General features: G+C 45.2%; 1 protein-coding gene across 1 annotated transcript in view; it reads right to left on the minus strand.

Moving 5' to 3' along the window:
- Window positions 1–13809, minus strand: part of inpp5d (inositol polyphosphate-5-phosphatase D) — a 221667-nt gene extending 207858 nt beyond the window's left edge. The window contains exon 1 of the mRNA XM_070882224.1: window positions 13592–13809. Within this exon, the coding sequence (XP_070738325.1) occupies window positions 13592–13725 (134 nt within the window). The 5' untranslated portion in view covers window positions 13726–13809. The remainder of the gene's footprint in view (window positions 1–13591) is intronic.
- Window positions 13810–17338: the final 3529 nt, after the last annotated feature.

A 17338-nucleotide genomic window follows, 5' to 3' on the forward strand; every position in this document is an offset into this window, starting at 1 on the left:
GTCCGTGCAGCAGAGCAGGTCTCCAGTCATCCTGCTTTACCCTTGCCACTGGATAAAGGCCTAGCTCTGTCAAGCCCATGTGGTGGCTGATGTGCAACGGCCACCACACGTTAAAAAAAAACACACACAGGTATCTTCCACCCCTGGAGTTCAGGACTGGAATATCGGGTCCTCCATTGAAACATCAGTGAACTCATCCCTTTTGGTATGGAAGCAAGTCATCCTCGTTCGAGGGTCTGCCTATGACGGATGATGATGATTACCACTGTTTAAAGGGCCTTCAAGGGCATCACAGCAGTCAACTAATCATCAGCAGGATTGCTGAGGTGCCACCCCGGGAGAGTGGCAGTGGCTCCATGGAGCATGAACCTGCTGTCCTCTCTCAGGATGACAGCATTCGTGCTCCCACCCCTGTTGCCAGACAGCCAGCCCAGACTGCTGCAGCCCAGGCCGAGATGGTGCAGTCTGAAGCCCAGAACTGCTCGAGGTCACCCTCTAAGGCCATTTGCTGGCTCCTCAATTGATCAGAAGCCTTCCACCAGACACGCTGCAGCCACTGGGGAAGCACTTCGTAGGAGCACTAGGAATGGCAAATTTACATGGAAGAGGCACTAAGGGCGTGGACAAGGGTGATTAGTTTATTTTTGCATGCATTATATCATGATTGAATTTATAAATTTGAATAGCAATTTGCATTTTCTCGTGGTTTTAATGTATGTGTTGTCAGGAAGAGGATAATGTGACAGCCAATGATAGAGGAAAGGTAAGGAGTGTGGGCCTATTGGTGAATGGGGAGGTGTGGCTGTGGTTACTGATATCACATTAATATTTGCCTGCGGAGAGCCTGGACAGAAAGGGGCTGCCTGCACTGTATGCTCCCTTCCTCTTCCTGTTCCCCCACTTCCTGTTGAACTCCACCTGCTCCACTTCCTCCTTCTCCTCTTACTCGTGCTCCTACTCCCCGGCTTCGTGCCTGATAGGTGGTCGCAAGGGCTGTTCCCCTATAATGGCCAGGTTGTGCAGCATGCAGCATGCTACCACAAATCTTGATACCCGCTCAGCTGAGTACTTCAAGGCTCCTCCAGAACAGTCCGGGCAGCGGAAGTGTTGCTTAAGGATGACAATAGTGTACTCTATGATGTTCCTTGTGGCAGCATGGTTCTCATTGTAGGCCTGCTGCGCACACATGCGTGGGTTCCGGACCGGAGTCATGAGCCATGTCATGAGTGGGTGGCCTTGCTGCCCAGTAGCCAGCCTTTGACCTGCCGTGGTGGGTCAAATACAGCTAACACAGAGGACTGCCACAGGATGAAAGAATCGTGACTACTGCCAAGGCATTCACCTGCATCATGAGCTGCCTGTGGTCGCACTCCAGCTGCATATTGAGGGAGTGAAACCCCTTTCGGTTCATGAAAATGGCCAAGTTCACATGATGCACACGCAAGGCAATGTGCGAGCAGTCAATGGCCCCCTGCACCATGGCCCCCTGCACCGTGGGGAAGCCTGCAATCCATGCAATCCCTTGTGCTCACTCCACCTGCTTATCCACTGGTGACACCGCTCATCACTCCGGTCCGGAACCCATGTACATGTGCACAGCAGGCCTACAATGAGGGGATGAGATGACGCTGTCTCTCTGTGTATAGACAGCCTCAGTGACCTGCTTTATGCAAACTGCGAGATCCAGCTTATATCTCCAGCAGCAGTCTGAAAGGAGCCTGATGCATAAAAGTTAAGAGGCACAGTCACACTCACAGCCAATGTTCCCTCTGATGTTATTTTTCCTGTTCGGGCCCTGTAAATTTGTTGCATGGTCACTGTTCCGCGATACTCCTTCCAGTGGCAGCAGCTGGTGAACAGCCTGCGTGGGACCCCGAGATTGGTGTGCTGTGGTACGGCCGCATACATTAGGGGGACCATTGCACACAGGAACTGGCAATGTGGCCCTCGCTCTGCTTTAAGGTTGAAGTTGTGGATGCAGCAGTTGGCAAATTTCAGTCATGACCTCTTTACTGAAGCGAAGACGTCTCAAGTTTTGTTTGTCACTGAAGTTAAGGTAAGAGAATTGCTCCCTGAAGACCGACTGTGGATATGGCCTCCTGCTGAGAGCCCTTCTCCCTCTCCACCTCGTCTCTCATCGAGCAGCTTGTCCTGCTCTGCGTGGCCTCTCTTCATTCTCCCAGTCATGCTCAATTCCAAAAGGAAGGCCTACCAGGCCACCCATGCTTGGAAGCAACTTGTTTCAGCACAAGCTTTTAAATTAATAAAAATGTAGTTCAGCACCAGCCAGACTACTCCCTGCAGACTATTTAAACTTTAGGCAAGTATAGGAAAGCTCTAAAATCACATGCAATTACACCAGCAGCCAGAAAAAATAATCCAGTAACCCTGTAAGTATTTCACAATCCCTCTAAATAACGCTGGTAGGGGAGGGATCCTTCATGCCATTTAATACATGTCCAACTATTTGGGGGCATAGGCTGGTACATGGTGTTTGGAAATGGTAGCATTGGCAACAAATCAGCATTGCAGACTGATTGACCTCATACTGTTGGTGGTCGTTATGTGCACGTCCACAAACTCCTTTACCAAAATGGCGTCTTCACACTTCCCACCAGAAGTGTACATGCGCATCTCGGGTGCTATTTTCCACCATTAGGAGGCCGCAAAGCGCCTAAAAAATGAATAATACAGAACCTATTTCTCCCCCTTAGTCTCTTCTAAATCCAATATCAGTATTAGTCTCCCCTTATATCAAATATCAGTGTTAGTTGTGCCTCACACACTATATTGGTGTAACTCACAATCCGCACTTCCAACAATAATGCAATGGGGAGGAAAATGGAGCCACCTAAAGGAACTGATGGGGAATGATGTCCTCTTTTAAAGGATGTACTGATGGAGGAGAGAAGGAGACTTTTTCATTTAATCCTCAAGACCACATTGCTTTTGTCAATGGGAACCCAGCATGAAGAACCAGTCAACCCATTGCATTAAGTGATACCACTAAAATCTCTATGAAGAACAACATTTAGCTTACTGTATTGCCTTGAAGAAAAATATATTCAAGGCACTACACAGAGTAGAAAAGGAGTGTGGGAAGGTTAGAAGAAGTGACCAGAAGCATTGTCGGCGAGATGTACTTTGAGAGGGGCTTAAGGTGGGGAGGCACTCAGCATCAACTTTGAAATGTTATATTGTGGTGAGAATATTCTTCTCGGTTTCATCCTTTCAGTCTCTGACCTTTCTGCTTATAAGTATTGTTCTAAACCCTCCTCATCCCCAGAATAATTTAACCTGCCCTTCAAATTCCAAATCAACATAACTGGAAGTAGCTGTGTGAAATCCAATTTGTTGATTGGATGGACACATACAATCTGCCCAAACTGTGAGAACATTTTGAATCAAAATGGAGGTTACCAAATGATGTGAGGCCGATAATGAAAAGAGGAAGTGAGAGTTTGGTCTGTAAGTTCGTAAGCGTCCAACAGCTACATATCAGTACAGACTGACATTGAATAGAAAACATTGGGGAAATTCATAATGTTCCAGCCTGTTGCAAACATCGAGCTGTTTTTAAATCTATTTACTCACGTCGCAACAGTTTCTCAGAAAAAGTCCCAACGGCCAAGAGTTGGATCCCAGAGACATTTCCCTTGTCTAATACTGTTGTTTTTCCTCCTATAGATCTACTGCAAAAATAAATGAGCCCAATTTCTTCTCTCTACGAGCAAGGACGTCAGATCTTTGTCCTGATTTTCCAATGAGTGGTATGACCCAACGCATGCCCACATTTCCCCACGTGATGTGTTCCTCATTTCTCCACAGCTTGTGTCAGCAAGTATAGAAGATAAAGGGTTTGATAGGGTACATAGAGAGCAACCATTCCCTCTGGTGGGGTAAGTCCAGAACAAGGGGGAATAACCTTAAAATTAAAGCTAGGCCGTTCAGGGGTGATGTCAGGAAGCACTTCTTCACACAATGGGGAGTGGAAATCTGGAACTCTCTCCCCCAAAAAGCTGCTGAGGCTAGGTCAAATAAAAATTTCAGAACTGAGACCGATAGATTTTGGCAGGTAGATGGAGTTAAGATACTGATCAGAAATGATCTGATTGAATAGAAGTACAGGTTCGAGGGGCTGAATGGGCTACTCCTGCTCCTATGTCCCACTGAAGAGAGAGCAGGATCTTCCCCATGAGAAGTGTACTGTCTGTAAGCTTGTAATGTTTGTAGCTCCACATTGTGGATGTGGATGTATTGTGTACTGCAAGTGCAGAGTTAATAATAAACAGAACCAGGCAGATTTCTGGAGGCTTCCGAGAGAGCTGCCTGCCATGTTAGGAGCTGTGTGTGCTGTGTTCTGTGAATATATCATATTTGGCGGCGAGATGGGATTTTTCAGATGATTTAAAGCTTAAATTTTGAAGGATTCAGCCAGCCGACAGAGACACTTTGGAAGATTCTGTCTTTGGAAAAAAGCTATAAAATCCGAGGTAAAATACAGCACAAGGTGTGAACAGCTAGAGATTAAAATGACAGGTATAATCGGACATTTGGGGGAATATAGACACGACTGGGAACGTTTTAAAGTGTATGTGGATCAGCTAGAAATGTATTTCACTGCAAATAACATAATCAAAGTGCCAGACAATGCAGTCCAGAACCGGGCTGTGTTGGAACGTAAGAAAGTGATCTTCTTATCAGGGGCAGGTCCAGCATTATATGACACTTTTGTAAATCTGCTTGTGCCTGACGAGCCAAAGGACACAACGCTTAAAGAGATTTTAATGAAGCTGGAGCAGCACTATAACCCCAAACTGTTGGAAATTGCTGAAAGCTATTGTTTCGGGATTCTGAATCAAAAGACTGATGTAAATATCAGTGATTACATCGAAGCATTAAAAAAGCTATCGATGCACTATAATTTTGGAAACTTTCAATACCGTGCATTACGGGATTGTTTTGTTTGTGGGGTGAAAAATGATGCGATCAGAAGGAAGTTATTGACGACGGATGTCTTGACTTTTGAGATTGCTTGTCAGACAGCGAGGTCGATATGCATGGCCACACAATATTCCCGAGAATTAAATAATAATTACGGTCATCAGTCAACCGAGGTAAATCACCTGCAGGTTCAAAGTAAAAAATGGTGGGGACCCAAAGTCTCAGAAACTGGAAATTCTAACAGAGCGTCAAAGTCATGCTATTGGTGCCTGGGACAACACATTGCTCAAAGTTGTCCATACGTGAAGGCAGAGTGTTTCTTCTACAGAAAGACTGGGCATCTTGTGAAGGCATGCTGACTGAAGGGTAAATCAGCTTTCAAAGCTATGAGTCCAGGTTCAAAGCTATGAGTAGAAATCCCAAGAGACTACATAGCATGGAAGAACAACAACAGGACGAGGAGATGTTAGAGTTACACGTCATCAGGAGCACGAGGTTAACCGACGGCGATTTGGAAAGCATCAAAATCCACATAGATGTTGCGGGATTCAAAATACCAATGGAAATTGACACGGGTGCATCCATGAGTGTAGTACCGGAGTCACTATATCGCGACAAATTGCGTGATTTTCAACTGGAGAAATCCAAGATAGAGCTGCGAGGCTACTCGGGAGAGAAAATTCCTGTGGTAGGTCGTATCACTGTACCGGTGAAATATAAAGATCAATTTCAGAACTTCTCTCTAATAGTAGTGAAAGGAGACAAGTCTGCCTTACTAGGAAGAAATTGATTGAGCTCACTGAAGCTGGATTGGAGTAAGATTTTCTGTGTGGAAGCGAGATTTTCATCAACGGATGAGGTTATCAAGCAGTATCCGAAGGTGTTCTGCGAAATGGGCAGTCCGATCCAAGGCTTCAAGGCGAGTGTCAGGGTAAGAAGGACACTAGATCAGTTTACTACAAGCCACGTTCCATACCATATGCACTCAAGGAGAAAGTTGAGCAAGAACTCAAAAGACTAGAGACTGAGAACATTATTTGTAAGATAGATCGATGCTACACCCATTGTTGTTGTACCTAAGTCCGATGATAAGGTAAGATTGTGTGGTGATTATAAAGTAACCGTAAACCAGGTTCTAGAGGGTAATGTCCCCAATACATTGCCGAATATAGAAGATTTGTTCACAACACTGACAGGTGGTTAGATCTTCTCAAAACTGGATCTTACGAATGCCTACTTACAGCTTGAAGTAGATGAGGAGTCCAAGTCATGTTTGACTATAAATACTCATCTAGGCCTATATCAATTTAATAGGCTACCGTTTGGAATGTCTTCCGCCCCTGCCATATTCCAAGGGGTGATGAACCAGATTTTGCAAGGTATTGAAGGGATAGTATATTATTTGGATGACATACTAATTTCAGCACCGAATAGGCAAATTCATAATAACATATTGAATGAAGTCTTCAAATGGCTGGAGAAGCACAGAGTATGAGTGTCTGCTCATAAGTGTGAGTTATTTAAAAATTCAGTGGAGTACTTATGGTACAGAGTAGACAAAGATGGTTTACATCCAACCATGGAAAAATTGGATTCGATCAGAAATGCACCCACTCCCAGGAATGTCACTGAACTTTGTTCATTCTTGGGTCTTTTGAACTATTATGGGAAGTTCCTACCAAATTTGGCTACAGTGTTACATCCACTGAATTAAATTTTGAAAAAACAGGTCCATTGGAAGTGCTCAAAAGAATGCGATACAGCATTCAAGGAATGTAAAAGCAAATTGGTAGAGAGCACCGTGTTAGTTCACTATGACATATCTAAGAAGATTAAGCTAGCATGTGATGCCTCTCCGTATGGAGTTGGGGCAGTAATCTCTCATGTATTAAGTAGTGGGGAGGAGAGACCAATTGCTTTTGCTTCATGCATTCTCAGTGCCAGTGAGAGTAATTATGCGTAAATTGAAAGGGAAGCTTTGGCATTAATTTTTGGGGTCAAGAAGTTTCACAAATACTTGTATGGTCGTAAGTTTACCATCGTTACGGATCATAGCCCCTAACAGCAATCCTCCATCCAAAGTCCCCAGTTCCAACATTAGCTGCAGCCCGAATTCAGAGATGGGCTTTGATTTTGTCAGCATATACATATGATATTGAATACAGATGATCAGCTGATCACAGTAATGCTGGTGCAATGTCTAGATTGCCTTCCCCATCACAAGTTACACCCGATAGGGAAGAAGTATCTAATTTTTCACACATTGATGAACTGCCAGTCACAGCTGAAGAGATTGGTAGAGCAACCAAATGTGACCCAGTGATGTCAAAGGTGTATGAGTATATTGTAAATGGATGGCCAAACCAGGAAACAGACAAAGATATTTATCATTCTTCAGTCGTAGGAATGAATTATCAGTCGATAAAGATTGTATCATGTGGGGTGCAAGAGTGGTTATACCAAATAAATTCAGGTCCAAATTATTAGGAGACCTCCATGACCAGCACCTGGGAATGCGCTTGACCAAGAGTTTTGCATGCAGTTATTTATGGTGGCCAGGTCTTGATAAAGATATAGAGTACATCGTGAGTCAGTGTACAACATGTCAATCGGTAAGCAAGCAACCACCACCAGTAAAATTACAGCCATGGAAATGGCCTCCCAGGATGTGGCAAAGGCTACATATTGATTTTGCTCAGATGGAAGGACAACAATTGTTCATTGTGATTGATAGCCATTCGAAGTGGGTTGAGGTGTTTCCAATGTGGAAAATAACAACAAGTAAAACATTGGACATTTTACGAAAATTATTTTCTTCATTTGGCCTCCCTGAAGAGATTGTTTCGGATAATGGACCACAATTTCGTTCAGAAGAATTTGCACAATTCACGAGAAAAAATGGTGTGAAACATACCAAGGTTCCACCATGCCATCCTGCTTCGAATGGTGCAGCAGAGCGCACTGTACAAATTGTAAAATGTGCCCTCATAAAACAAATGTTAGATCCAAATCCAAGGAAACAACAGTTGTCATTGGATCACAAATTTTTTGATTACATATCGAAATACTCCTCATACAACTACTGGTAGAACACCAGCAGAGCTGTTTCTCAAACGTCAGCCATGAACCAGATTCTCGTTGTTAAAACCAAATTTGGCACAGTCCGTAGAAGAGACACAATTAAGAGAGAAAGAGAATCATGATAGAGGTAGAGTAAAAGAGAGAAGTGTGAAATTAAACCAGAAGGTGAGAGTGAAGAACCATCACCATAAATGGTTAAAGTGGTTACCAGGAAGAGTGGTGAAGATATATGGTCCTCGCACATATTTGGTAAAGATGTTTGATAATGGACATGTTAGGTTTGTTCATATTGATCATATTTTACCTACAGACATGGACGGAGTTGAAGGTGAGAATGATTCAATTATTTCTGACTCATCAGATAGTTCTGATATACCAGAGCAAATCCTAAATCCAATGTACTGGAAACAAATCCAGGAGAGAATCAAAATGAAAGTCTGAGTCCGAGTCAGGAAAACAAAGAGCCTGAAGTTAGAGTGAGTTCAAATGAAAATCAAGGAAATTCCATGGAGGAAAACGTTCCTCAGAATGAGCCTCAAATGAGTGTGAAATCGACACCATGTTTGGAAGGTTCTGTTCGAGAGCAAAGGTATCCTCTTCGAAACAGAAAACAATGGTAAAGTTAAATTTTTAAATATGGAAAAAAATAAGTTTATATCCTGTGTTATGTATAAACATGAAAGTTATGTATGATGTTTGTTATAATAACTTCTTCATTAAGGAGGGAGAAGTGCAATGTCTGTAAGCTTGTAATGTTTGTAGCTCCACAATGTGGATGTGGACGTATTGTGTACTGCAAGTGCAGAGTTAATAATAAACAGAACCAGGCAGATTTACGGAAGCTTCCGAGTGAGCTGCCTGCCATGTTAGGAGCTGTGTGTGCTGTGCTCGGTGAATATATCACAAGAAGAAAGGAAGGGAAGGGGAATGCAAAACAAATGCTAGTGACTGGCTCAAGTGTGAAACTTATGAAGGCCGCTGAGGTTTACTAGAGTCAAATATCTGTGAGGCAACCATGATGTGACCCACAAACTGTGGCTTTCGGATGGAAAAGATTCACTCACTCTGCAACCCTGAAACCACACAACATAGGAAAAGTAAGCTCTACGCTAACCTTAAAACACAGTTGAAACATTTTGACACAAATCATCTTCATGAAATCACACCACACAGGTCAAGCAAAAAAAGAAGTCACCAAAATCTCAGTATCCAGTCAACAAAGCAAAACCTCATCTCCTTAATGGTGCACATTTACATAGAGTTACATGGAGTCTACAGTGCAGACACAGGCCATTCAGCCCAAGTGGTCTATTCTGGTGTTAATGCTGCACACGAGCCTTCTCCTACACCTCTTCATCTAACCCAATCAGAATATCCTTCTATTCCTTCTCCCTCATGGTGCCAGTCATATTTCAGTGGGTAGCATAATCACCTCTGAGTCAGAAGGTTGTGGGTTCAAGTCCCACTCCAGAGACTGGAGCACAAAAATCTTGACTGACACTCCAGTGCAGTGCTGCACTGTTGGAGGTGCCATCTCAGGTGTATGTAAAAGATCCCATGGAACTATTTTGAAGAAGAGCAGGGGAGTTATCCCCGGTGTCCTAACTAATATTTATCCCTCAATCAACATAACAAAAAACGTTTATCTGGTCATTATCAAACTGCTGTTTGTGTGAGCTTGCTGTGCGCAAATTGGTTGCTGCATTTCCTACATTACAACTGTGACTATACTTCATAAGCACTTCTTTGGCTGTAAAGCATTTTGGATGTCCTGAGGTCATGAAAGGTGCTATATAAATGCAAGTCTTTCTTTTTTTTCCTGTGTTTATCTAGCTTCCCCTTTAATGCAACTATGCTATTCGGCTCATCTACTCCTCGTGGTAGTTCTTACCACTCTTTGGGTAAAGAAGTTTCTCCTGAATTCCCCATTGAATTTATTGTTGACTATCTTATATTTATTGCACCTAGTTTTGGTCTCCTCCACAAGTGTAAACATTTTCTCTATGTCTATCCTTTCAAAACCCTTTCATAGTTTTAAAGACCTCGATCACATCACCCCTCAGCCTTCTCTGTTCTTGAGAAGAGCCGCAACATGTTAAGACTTTGCTAATAAGTATATCCTCTCAGTTCTGGTATCAACCTTGTGAATCTTTTTTGCACCTTCTCCAGTGCCTCCATATCCTTTTTATAATGGGGAGATCAGAGCTGTTCCCAGTACTCCAGAACATTTCTGGTCTCCCTATTACAAAAACAAAGGTTTTATATAAGTTTAACAATACTTCTCTGCTTTTCAATTCTATCCCACTAGAAATTATCCCCGGTGCTTAGTTTGCTTTTTTTATGGCCTTATTAACTTGTGTCTCTACTTTTAGTGATTTGTGCATCTGTAACCCTAGATCAGTCCTCTACTCCATTTAGACACTATCATTCTCTAAGCAGTGTGTGGCTTCCTTATTCTTTGTACTGAAATGTAACACCTTACACTTGTCTATATTGAAATGAATTTGTAAGCTTATTAATGTCATCTTGTACAGTGTTCCTATGGGAGCAGGCAGAGTGGAAAGCATGATGGAAGGGTCTTGTAGGGTTTATGGTCAGCCTGGATATGACCATTCATGGAAATCAGTCTCAAAAAATAATCACTGGCATTTAATTAAATAATGGATGTAATAGCCCTCCCTACTCCATTGATCCACTCTCCAGATACCGAGTGGAAACAATGACATAAATGGTCTATTACATCCAGCTACAATTCAATGTTGATTAATGTTGGGAAGCTTGCATTTAGATAGCATCTTATCACATCTCACAGAGATATCTCAATTAGCTTCCCAAGATGGAAACTCAGAGCTACATCTACATAACTTTGTATTGCTGTGGCTCAGTGGGTAGCACACTCACTTCCGGTTCGAAAGGTTGTGGATTCAAGTTCCACTCCAGGGACTAGAGCACATAAATCTAGGCTGACACTCTGAAGGAGTGTTGGATGTGCTGTCTTTTGGATGAGACGTTAGACTGAGGCCCTGTCTGCTCTCTCAGGTGGACGTAAAAGATCCCATGACACTATTTTGAAGAAGAGCAGGGGAGTTATCCCCGGTGTCCTAGCCAATTCTTATCCCTCAATCAACATAACAAATACAGTTTATCTGCTCATTATCACATTGCTGTTTGTGAGAGTTTGCTGTGCACAAGCTGCCACATTACAACAGTGACTACACTTCAAAAGTACTTCATTGGCTGTAAAACGTTTTGAGACGTTCGATGGTCGTAAATGGCGCTATACAAATCAAAGTCTTTTTTTATGACCAGACCAAACTACTGCTATTATAACATGACAGTTTCAAAAGGGAGCAAGCAGCAATGTTTTTGTGGGGGGGAGGGGGGGCAGTGTTCTTTTAAAGGCTGTGAGTAATTCACTGAGGGGAATCTGTGCAATAAGTGAAAAGTTCTCAGGAGTTTGTCCTTTCTCAAATCAACAGGTTGAGTTGCTCCCTACAGTTGCTCCCTACTGTACTTTAATGATTACCCTGCTATTGGCCAGTTCTGGCTGAGAGCTGCAGATTCCCAGCAGGGAAATCTGGTAATAGATCAATAACCACCCACCCTCAGAGAGAAATCTGAAGGACACATAGACAGGCTGGTGGAATGGGTGGACACATGGCAGATTAAATTCAACGCAGAAAAGTGCGATGTGATACATTTTGGTAGGAGGAGAAACCATACACACTAAATGGTACAATTTTAAAGGGGGGACAAGAACCCTTAGAGAGAAGTCTGGGGATAGATCAATAACTACCCACCCTTAGAGAGAAATCTGGGGATAGATCAATAACTACCCACCCTTAGGAGTTATCAGAGGAAGGGACCTCTGATGATCACAAACTCCAGAGCAGGGGGTATTAGGCAATGAGATCGATGACCTGATAAGGCACAGCATAAAGATTATACTTGGTCAATTACAGATAAATTAATTATTACAAGCAAATAGATCTGCATTAACTATGTCCTACACTTGCTTCCTATGTATCAATCTTCAGAAATTGGATTGTTTAACTTCTGTGGTTATAGCTATAATAGTGGTGAAAAATAGTTTTCTTAAATCATTTGAAAGATGGCGATTAACTTGACTATTTAATTAGGCCAAAATATATGGTATGGAGATACATTCCACTTGATTATAATTAAAAGTAGAAACCATACACACTAAATGGTACAATTTTAAAGGGGGGACAAGAACAGAGAAACCTGGGGGTGCTTATGCACAAATCGTTGAAGGTGGGCAGGCAGGTGAACAAAGTATATGGGGTCCTGGGTTTTATAAACAGAGGCATAGAATACAAAAGCCAGGAAGTTATGCTAAAACTGCATAAAACACCAGTTCGTCCCCAGCTGGAGTATTGTGTCCAATTCTGGGCACCACACTATAGAAAGGATGTGAAGGCTTTGCAGAGGGTACAGACAAGATTTACTGGAATGGTTCCAGGATGAGGGATTGCTATTACCTGGATAGTCTGGAGAAGCTGGGCTTGTTCTCCTTGGAGCAGAGAAGGCTGAGGAGATTTGATAGAGGTGTTTAAAATCATGAAGGATTTAGATAGAGTAAATAAAGAGAAATTGTGTCCAATGCCTGAAGGGTCGATAACCAGAGGGCACAGATTGGCAAAAGAACCAGGAGCGAGATGAGGAAAAGCTTTTGTACGCAACGAATGGTTAGGATTTGGAATGCACTGCCTGATAGAGTGATGGATACAGATTCAATAGTAGTCTTCAAAAGGGAATTGGATAAATACTTGAGGGTGAAAGAATTGCACGGATATGGGGAAAGAGCGGGGGCAGTGGGACTAATGGGATTGTTCTTCGAAAGTGCTGGCGCAGACTCGATGGGCCGAATGGCCACCTTCTGTGCTGTGTTATGCTATGATTCTATGAGATCAATAACTACCCACCCTTAGAGAGAAGTCTGGGGATAGATCAATAACTACCCACCCTTAGGAGTTATCAGAGGAAGGGACCTCTGATGATCACAAACTCCAGAGCAGGGGGTATCAGGCAATGAGATCGATGACCTGATAAGGCACAGCATAAAGATTATACTTGGTCAATTACAGATAAATTAATTAATACAAGCAAATAGATCTGCATTAACTATGTCCTGCACTTGCTTCCTATGTATCAATCTTCAGAAATTGGATTGTTTAACTTCTGCGGTTATAGCTATAATAGTGGTGAAAAATAGTTTTCTTAAATCATTTGAAAGATGGTGATTAACTTGACTATTTAATTAGGCCAAAATATATGGTATGGAGATACATTCCACTTGATTATAATTAAAAGTAGAAAACTACAATAGCGCTGTGTCCTGCAGCAGCCGGTGCACAGAGCCGCCCGCGTACAGTGCCCGCTTTCACAGCAACTAACAGGTGGCTGACTGCTGGCAGTTAGCCCGTAAACCCCACCGTCCAGGAGACGTGGCCCGCCTGTCAACCCCCGCAGTGAGGTTGGAGTGTGTGGCCAGCCGTGCCCGGACTGTGCCCAGCACTGCAAGCCCCGGAGCCCGGTAACTTACAGCAAGCACAGGGCTAACGCTCCTTCGAATGACTCGCTGTGCCGGACCAGGAAACTGCCGTCCTGTGCAGCTTTGGCCAGCAGCTTCTCGGCCGTGGGCCGGGAGATGTCCTCATGGTACCACGGGTCGTTCATCTTCCCTCACTCTGTTCCATCCAAACTCCGCTACCTCGATCAAAGAAAGTAAAAGCTTCACCGCGTCCTGAAACAGCCCTTCCTCCCCGTGAGGAAGCCAGACTGAGCTTCACTTCCTCAAAATACTGTCACACACACAGAAGCAACACGTGCTTCAGTTTATTTCAAGTACAACAAGACCAGCCCATTCATACCAACACCCGCCCTGCCCATTCAACACTGCTCACCAACACCCACCCTGCCCATTCAACACTGCTCACCAACACCCACCCTGCCCATTCAACACTGCTCACCAACACCCACCCTGCCCATTCAACACTCCTCACCAACACCCGCCCTGCCCATTCAACACTGCTCACCAACACCCGCCCTGCCCATTCAACACTCCTCACCAACATCTACCCTGCCCATTCACCATCATCATCATCATAGGCAGTCTCTCGAAATCGAGGAAGATTTGCTTCCACTCCAAAAGTGAGTTCTCAAGTGACTAAACAGTCCAATACGGGAATTACAGTCTCTGTCACAGGTGGGATAGACAGTGTTTGAAGGAAAGGGTGGGTGGGGAGTCTGGTTTGCCGCACGCTCCTTCCACTGCCTGCGCTTGTTTTTTGCATGCTCTCGGCGACAAGACTCGAGGTGCTCAGCGCCCTCCCGGATGCTCTTCCTCCGCTTCGGGCGGTCTTTGGCCAGGTGCGCCCAGGTGTCAGTGGGGATGTTGCATTTTATCAAGGAGGCTTTGATGGTGTCCTTGAAACGTTTCCTCTGCCCACCTGGGGCTCGCTTGCCATGTAGGAGTTCCGAGTAGAGCGTTTGCTTTGGAAGTCTTGTGTCTGGCATGCGGACGATGTGCCACCCCAACGGAGCTGGTCGAGTGTGGTCAGTGCTTTGATGCTGGGGATATTGGCCTGATCGAGAACACTGACCTTGGTGCGTCAGTCTTCCCAGGGGATTTGTAGGATCTTGTGGAGGTATCATTGGTGATTTTTCTCCAGCGATTTGAGATGTCTACTGTATATGGTCCACATTTCTGAGCCATGCAGGAGGGCGGGTTTCACTACAACCCTGTAGACCCTAAGCTTGGTGCCAGATTTGAGCGCCTGATCTTCGAACACTCTCTTCCTCAGGCGACCGAAGGCTGCGCTGGTGCACTGGAGGCGATGTTGAACCTCGTTGTCAATGTCTCCTCTTACTGATAATAGGCTCCCGAGGTATAGAAAGTGGTCCACATTGTCCAGGGCCATGCGGTGGATCTTGATGATTCCGGGGCCAGTTCTGTGTGGCGAGGTCAGGTTGGTGAAGCACCTTTGTCTTACGGATGTTTAGTGTAAGGCCCATGCTTTCGTACGCCTCAGTGTTGACGATGACTTGGAGTTCAGCCTCTGAATGTTCGACGACAGAGGGTGGGATGGCCTTGGATCTGGTCTGGAGGCGACGAAGGTTGAACAGGTTCCCACTGGTTCGATAGTTTAGTTCTACTCCAGTGGGGAGTTTGTTGAGTGCGAGGTGGAGCATTGCAGCGAGGAAGATCGAGAAGAGGGTTGGCGTGCTGATGCAGCCCTGCTTGATCCCGGTCCGGACGTTGATTGGGTCTGTGGTGGATCCTTTGGTCAGGATCACGGCCTGCATGCCATCGTAGAGCAGGCGGAGGATGGCGACAAACTTTTGGGGGAAGCCGAAACAGAGGAGGACGCTCCATAGTCCCTCACAGTTAACAGTGTCAAAGGCCTTTGTAAGGTCAAAGAAGGTCATGTACAAGGGTTGTTGCTGTTCCCTGCATTTCTCTTGCAGTTGTCGCGCCATAAAGATCATGTCCGTTGTACCCCGTAGTGGACAGAATCTGCACTGTGACTCCGGGAAGAGCTCCTCAGCCACAGGGAGAAGACGGTTGAGGAGGATTCTAGCGATGATTTTCCCAGTGACTGACAACAGGGAGATTCCTCTGTAGTTGCCGCAGTCGGACTTGTCCCCTTTTTTAAAGATGGTCACAATTACTGCATCTCTGAGATCTCCTGGCGTACTCTCCTCCTTCCAGATGAGAGAGATGAGGTCATGCATTCATGCCAATAGTGCCTCTCCGCCATACTTTAGTGCCTCAGCGGGGATTCCATCCGTTCCCGATGCCATGTTGTTCTTGAGCTGATGGATGGCCTTTTCTACCTCGTGCAGGGCTGGGGTTTTGCTGAGATGGTGGCGGGTAGCATGCTGCGGGATGGAGTCAAGGACATTCATGTCAAATGCAGAGTCTCGATTAAGAAGATCTTCGAAGTGCTCCTTCCAGCCTCGATGTCCTTGATGAGTGTCTCCCCGTTCTTGGCCAGCAGTCGGGTGGGGCCTTGGGTGCATGGGCCGTAGGTGACCTTGACTGCGGTGAAGAATCCTCGCACATCATGGCTGATGGCCAGCTGTTGAATATCCTGTGCTTTCTCCACCCACCATCTATTCTTTAGGTCACAGGTTTTTTGTTGGACATCGGCCTTAAGCCGCCTGTAAAGCTGCTTTACTGCTCCTGAGTTGGGTTGTTGTTTTAGGTTCAGAAATGCCCTGCGCTTGCGAATTATTAGCTCTTGGATCTCCTGGTCATTCTCATCAAACCAGTCCTGGTGTTTCCTGGTTGAGTGACCGAGCATCTCTTTGCAGGCTCTGGTTATGTTGGCATGGAGGGCAGACCAAGCGCTGTGGGCATCTGCGTCTCGGAGTCATCAAGGGGCGCCAAGTTAGCATTGAGGCGCTGGCTGTATAGGGCTCTATTAGCTGGGTCTTTGAGTGCCCCGGCCTTGATTTTTCTGCAGCACTGCTTCTGTTGCTGTCGTCTTTTTGGGGCTATATTGATGTTGATGATGGAGTAGATTAGGCGGTGGTCCGTCCAGCTCGTCGGCTCCTGTCAAGGCGCGGGTGATGCGCATGTCCTTGCAATCCTTTGCTCGAACGATGACGTAGTTGAGCAGATGCCAATGCCTGGAGCGAGGGTGTTACCACGATGCCCTGTACTTGTCCCTCTGGTGGAACAAGGTGTTGGTGATGACAAGGCCATGTTCTAGGCATTTTGTCAGGAGCAAGGTACCGCTGGAGTTGGTTTTCCCTACCCCTTCTCTGCCGACCACACCTCCCCAGAGGCCTGTGTCCTTACCGACTCTGGCGTTGAAGTCACCAAGGAGGATCAGTTTGTCATCCGTAGGGATGCAGGACAGGGATTGTTCAAGTCTGGAGTAAAATCCCTTTTTGGTCTCATCGATTGCGTCGAGTGTTGGGGTGTACGTGCTGATGACTGTGACGCAGTGGTTCTGGGATAGGGTGAGTCGGAGAGTCATGTGACATTCACTAATCCTCTGAGGCGGTCGACCAGCTTGTTCTTGATGGCGAAACCGACTCCGTGAAGGCGGCGTTCTTCCTCTGGTTTGCCTTTTCAGAAGAAAGTGTAACCTCCACCTTGTTCTTTGAGCTGTCCTTCCTCTGCCCGCTAGGTCTCGCTTAGGGCAGCGATGTCGACATCGACACGTCTAAGTTCCCAGGCAACGATGGCAGTGCAGCATTCCAGTCTGTCGCTGTTGGAGTTGCCCATGAGGGTCCTGACGTTCCAGGTCCCGAACTTCATTTTGAAGGCTGGAAGATG

Source organism: Pristiophorus japonicus, chromosome 6 (assembly GCF_044704955.1).
Source record: "Pristiophorus japonicus isolate sPriJap1 chromosome 6, sPriJap1.hap1, whole genome shotgun sequence".
In the NCBI taxonomy this organism is placed as follows: Eukaryota; Metazoa; Chordata; class Chondrichthyes; family Pristiophoridae; genus Pristiophorus; species Pristiophorus japonicus.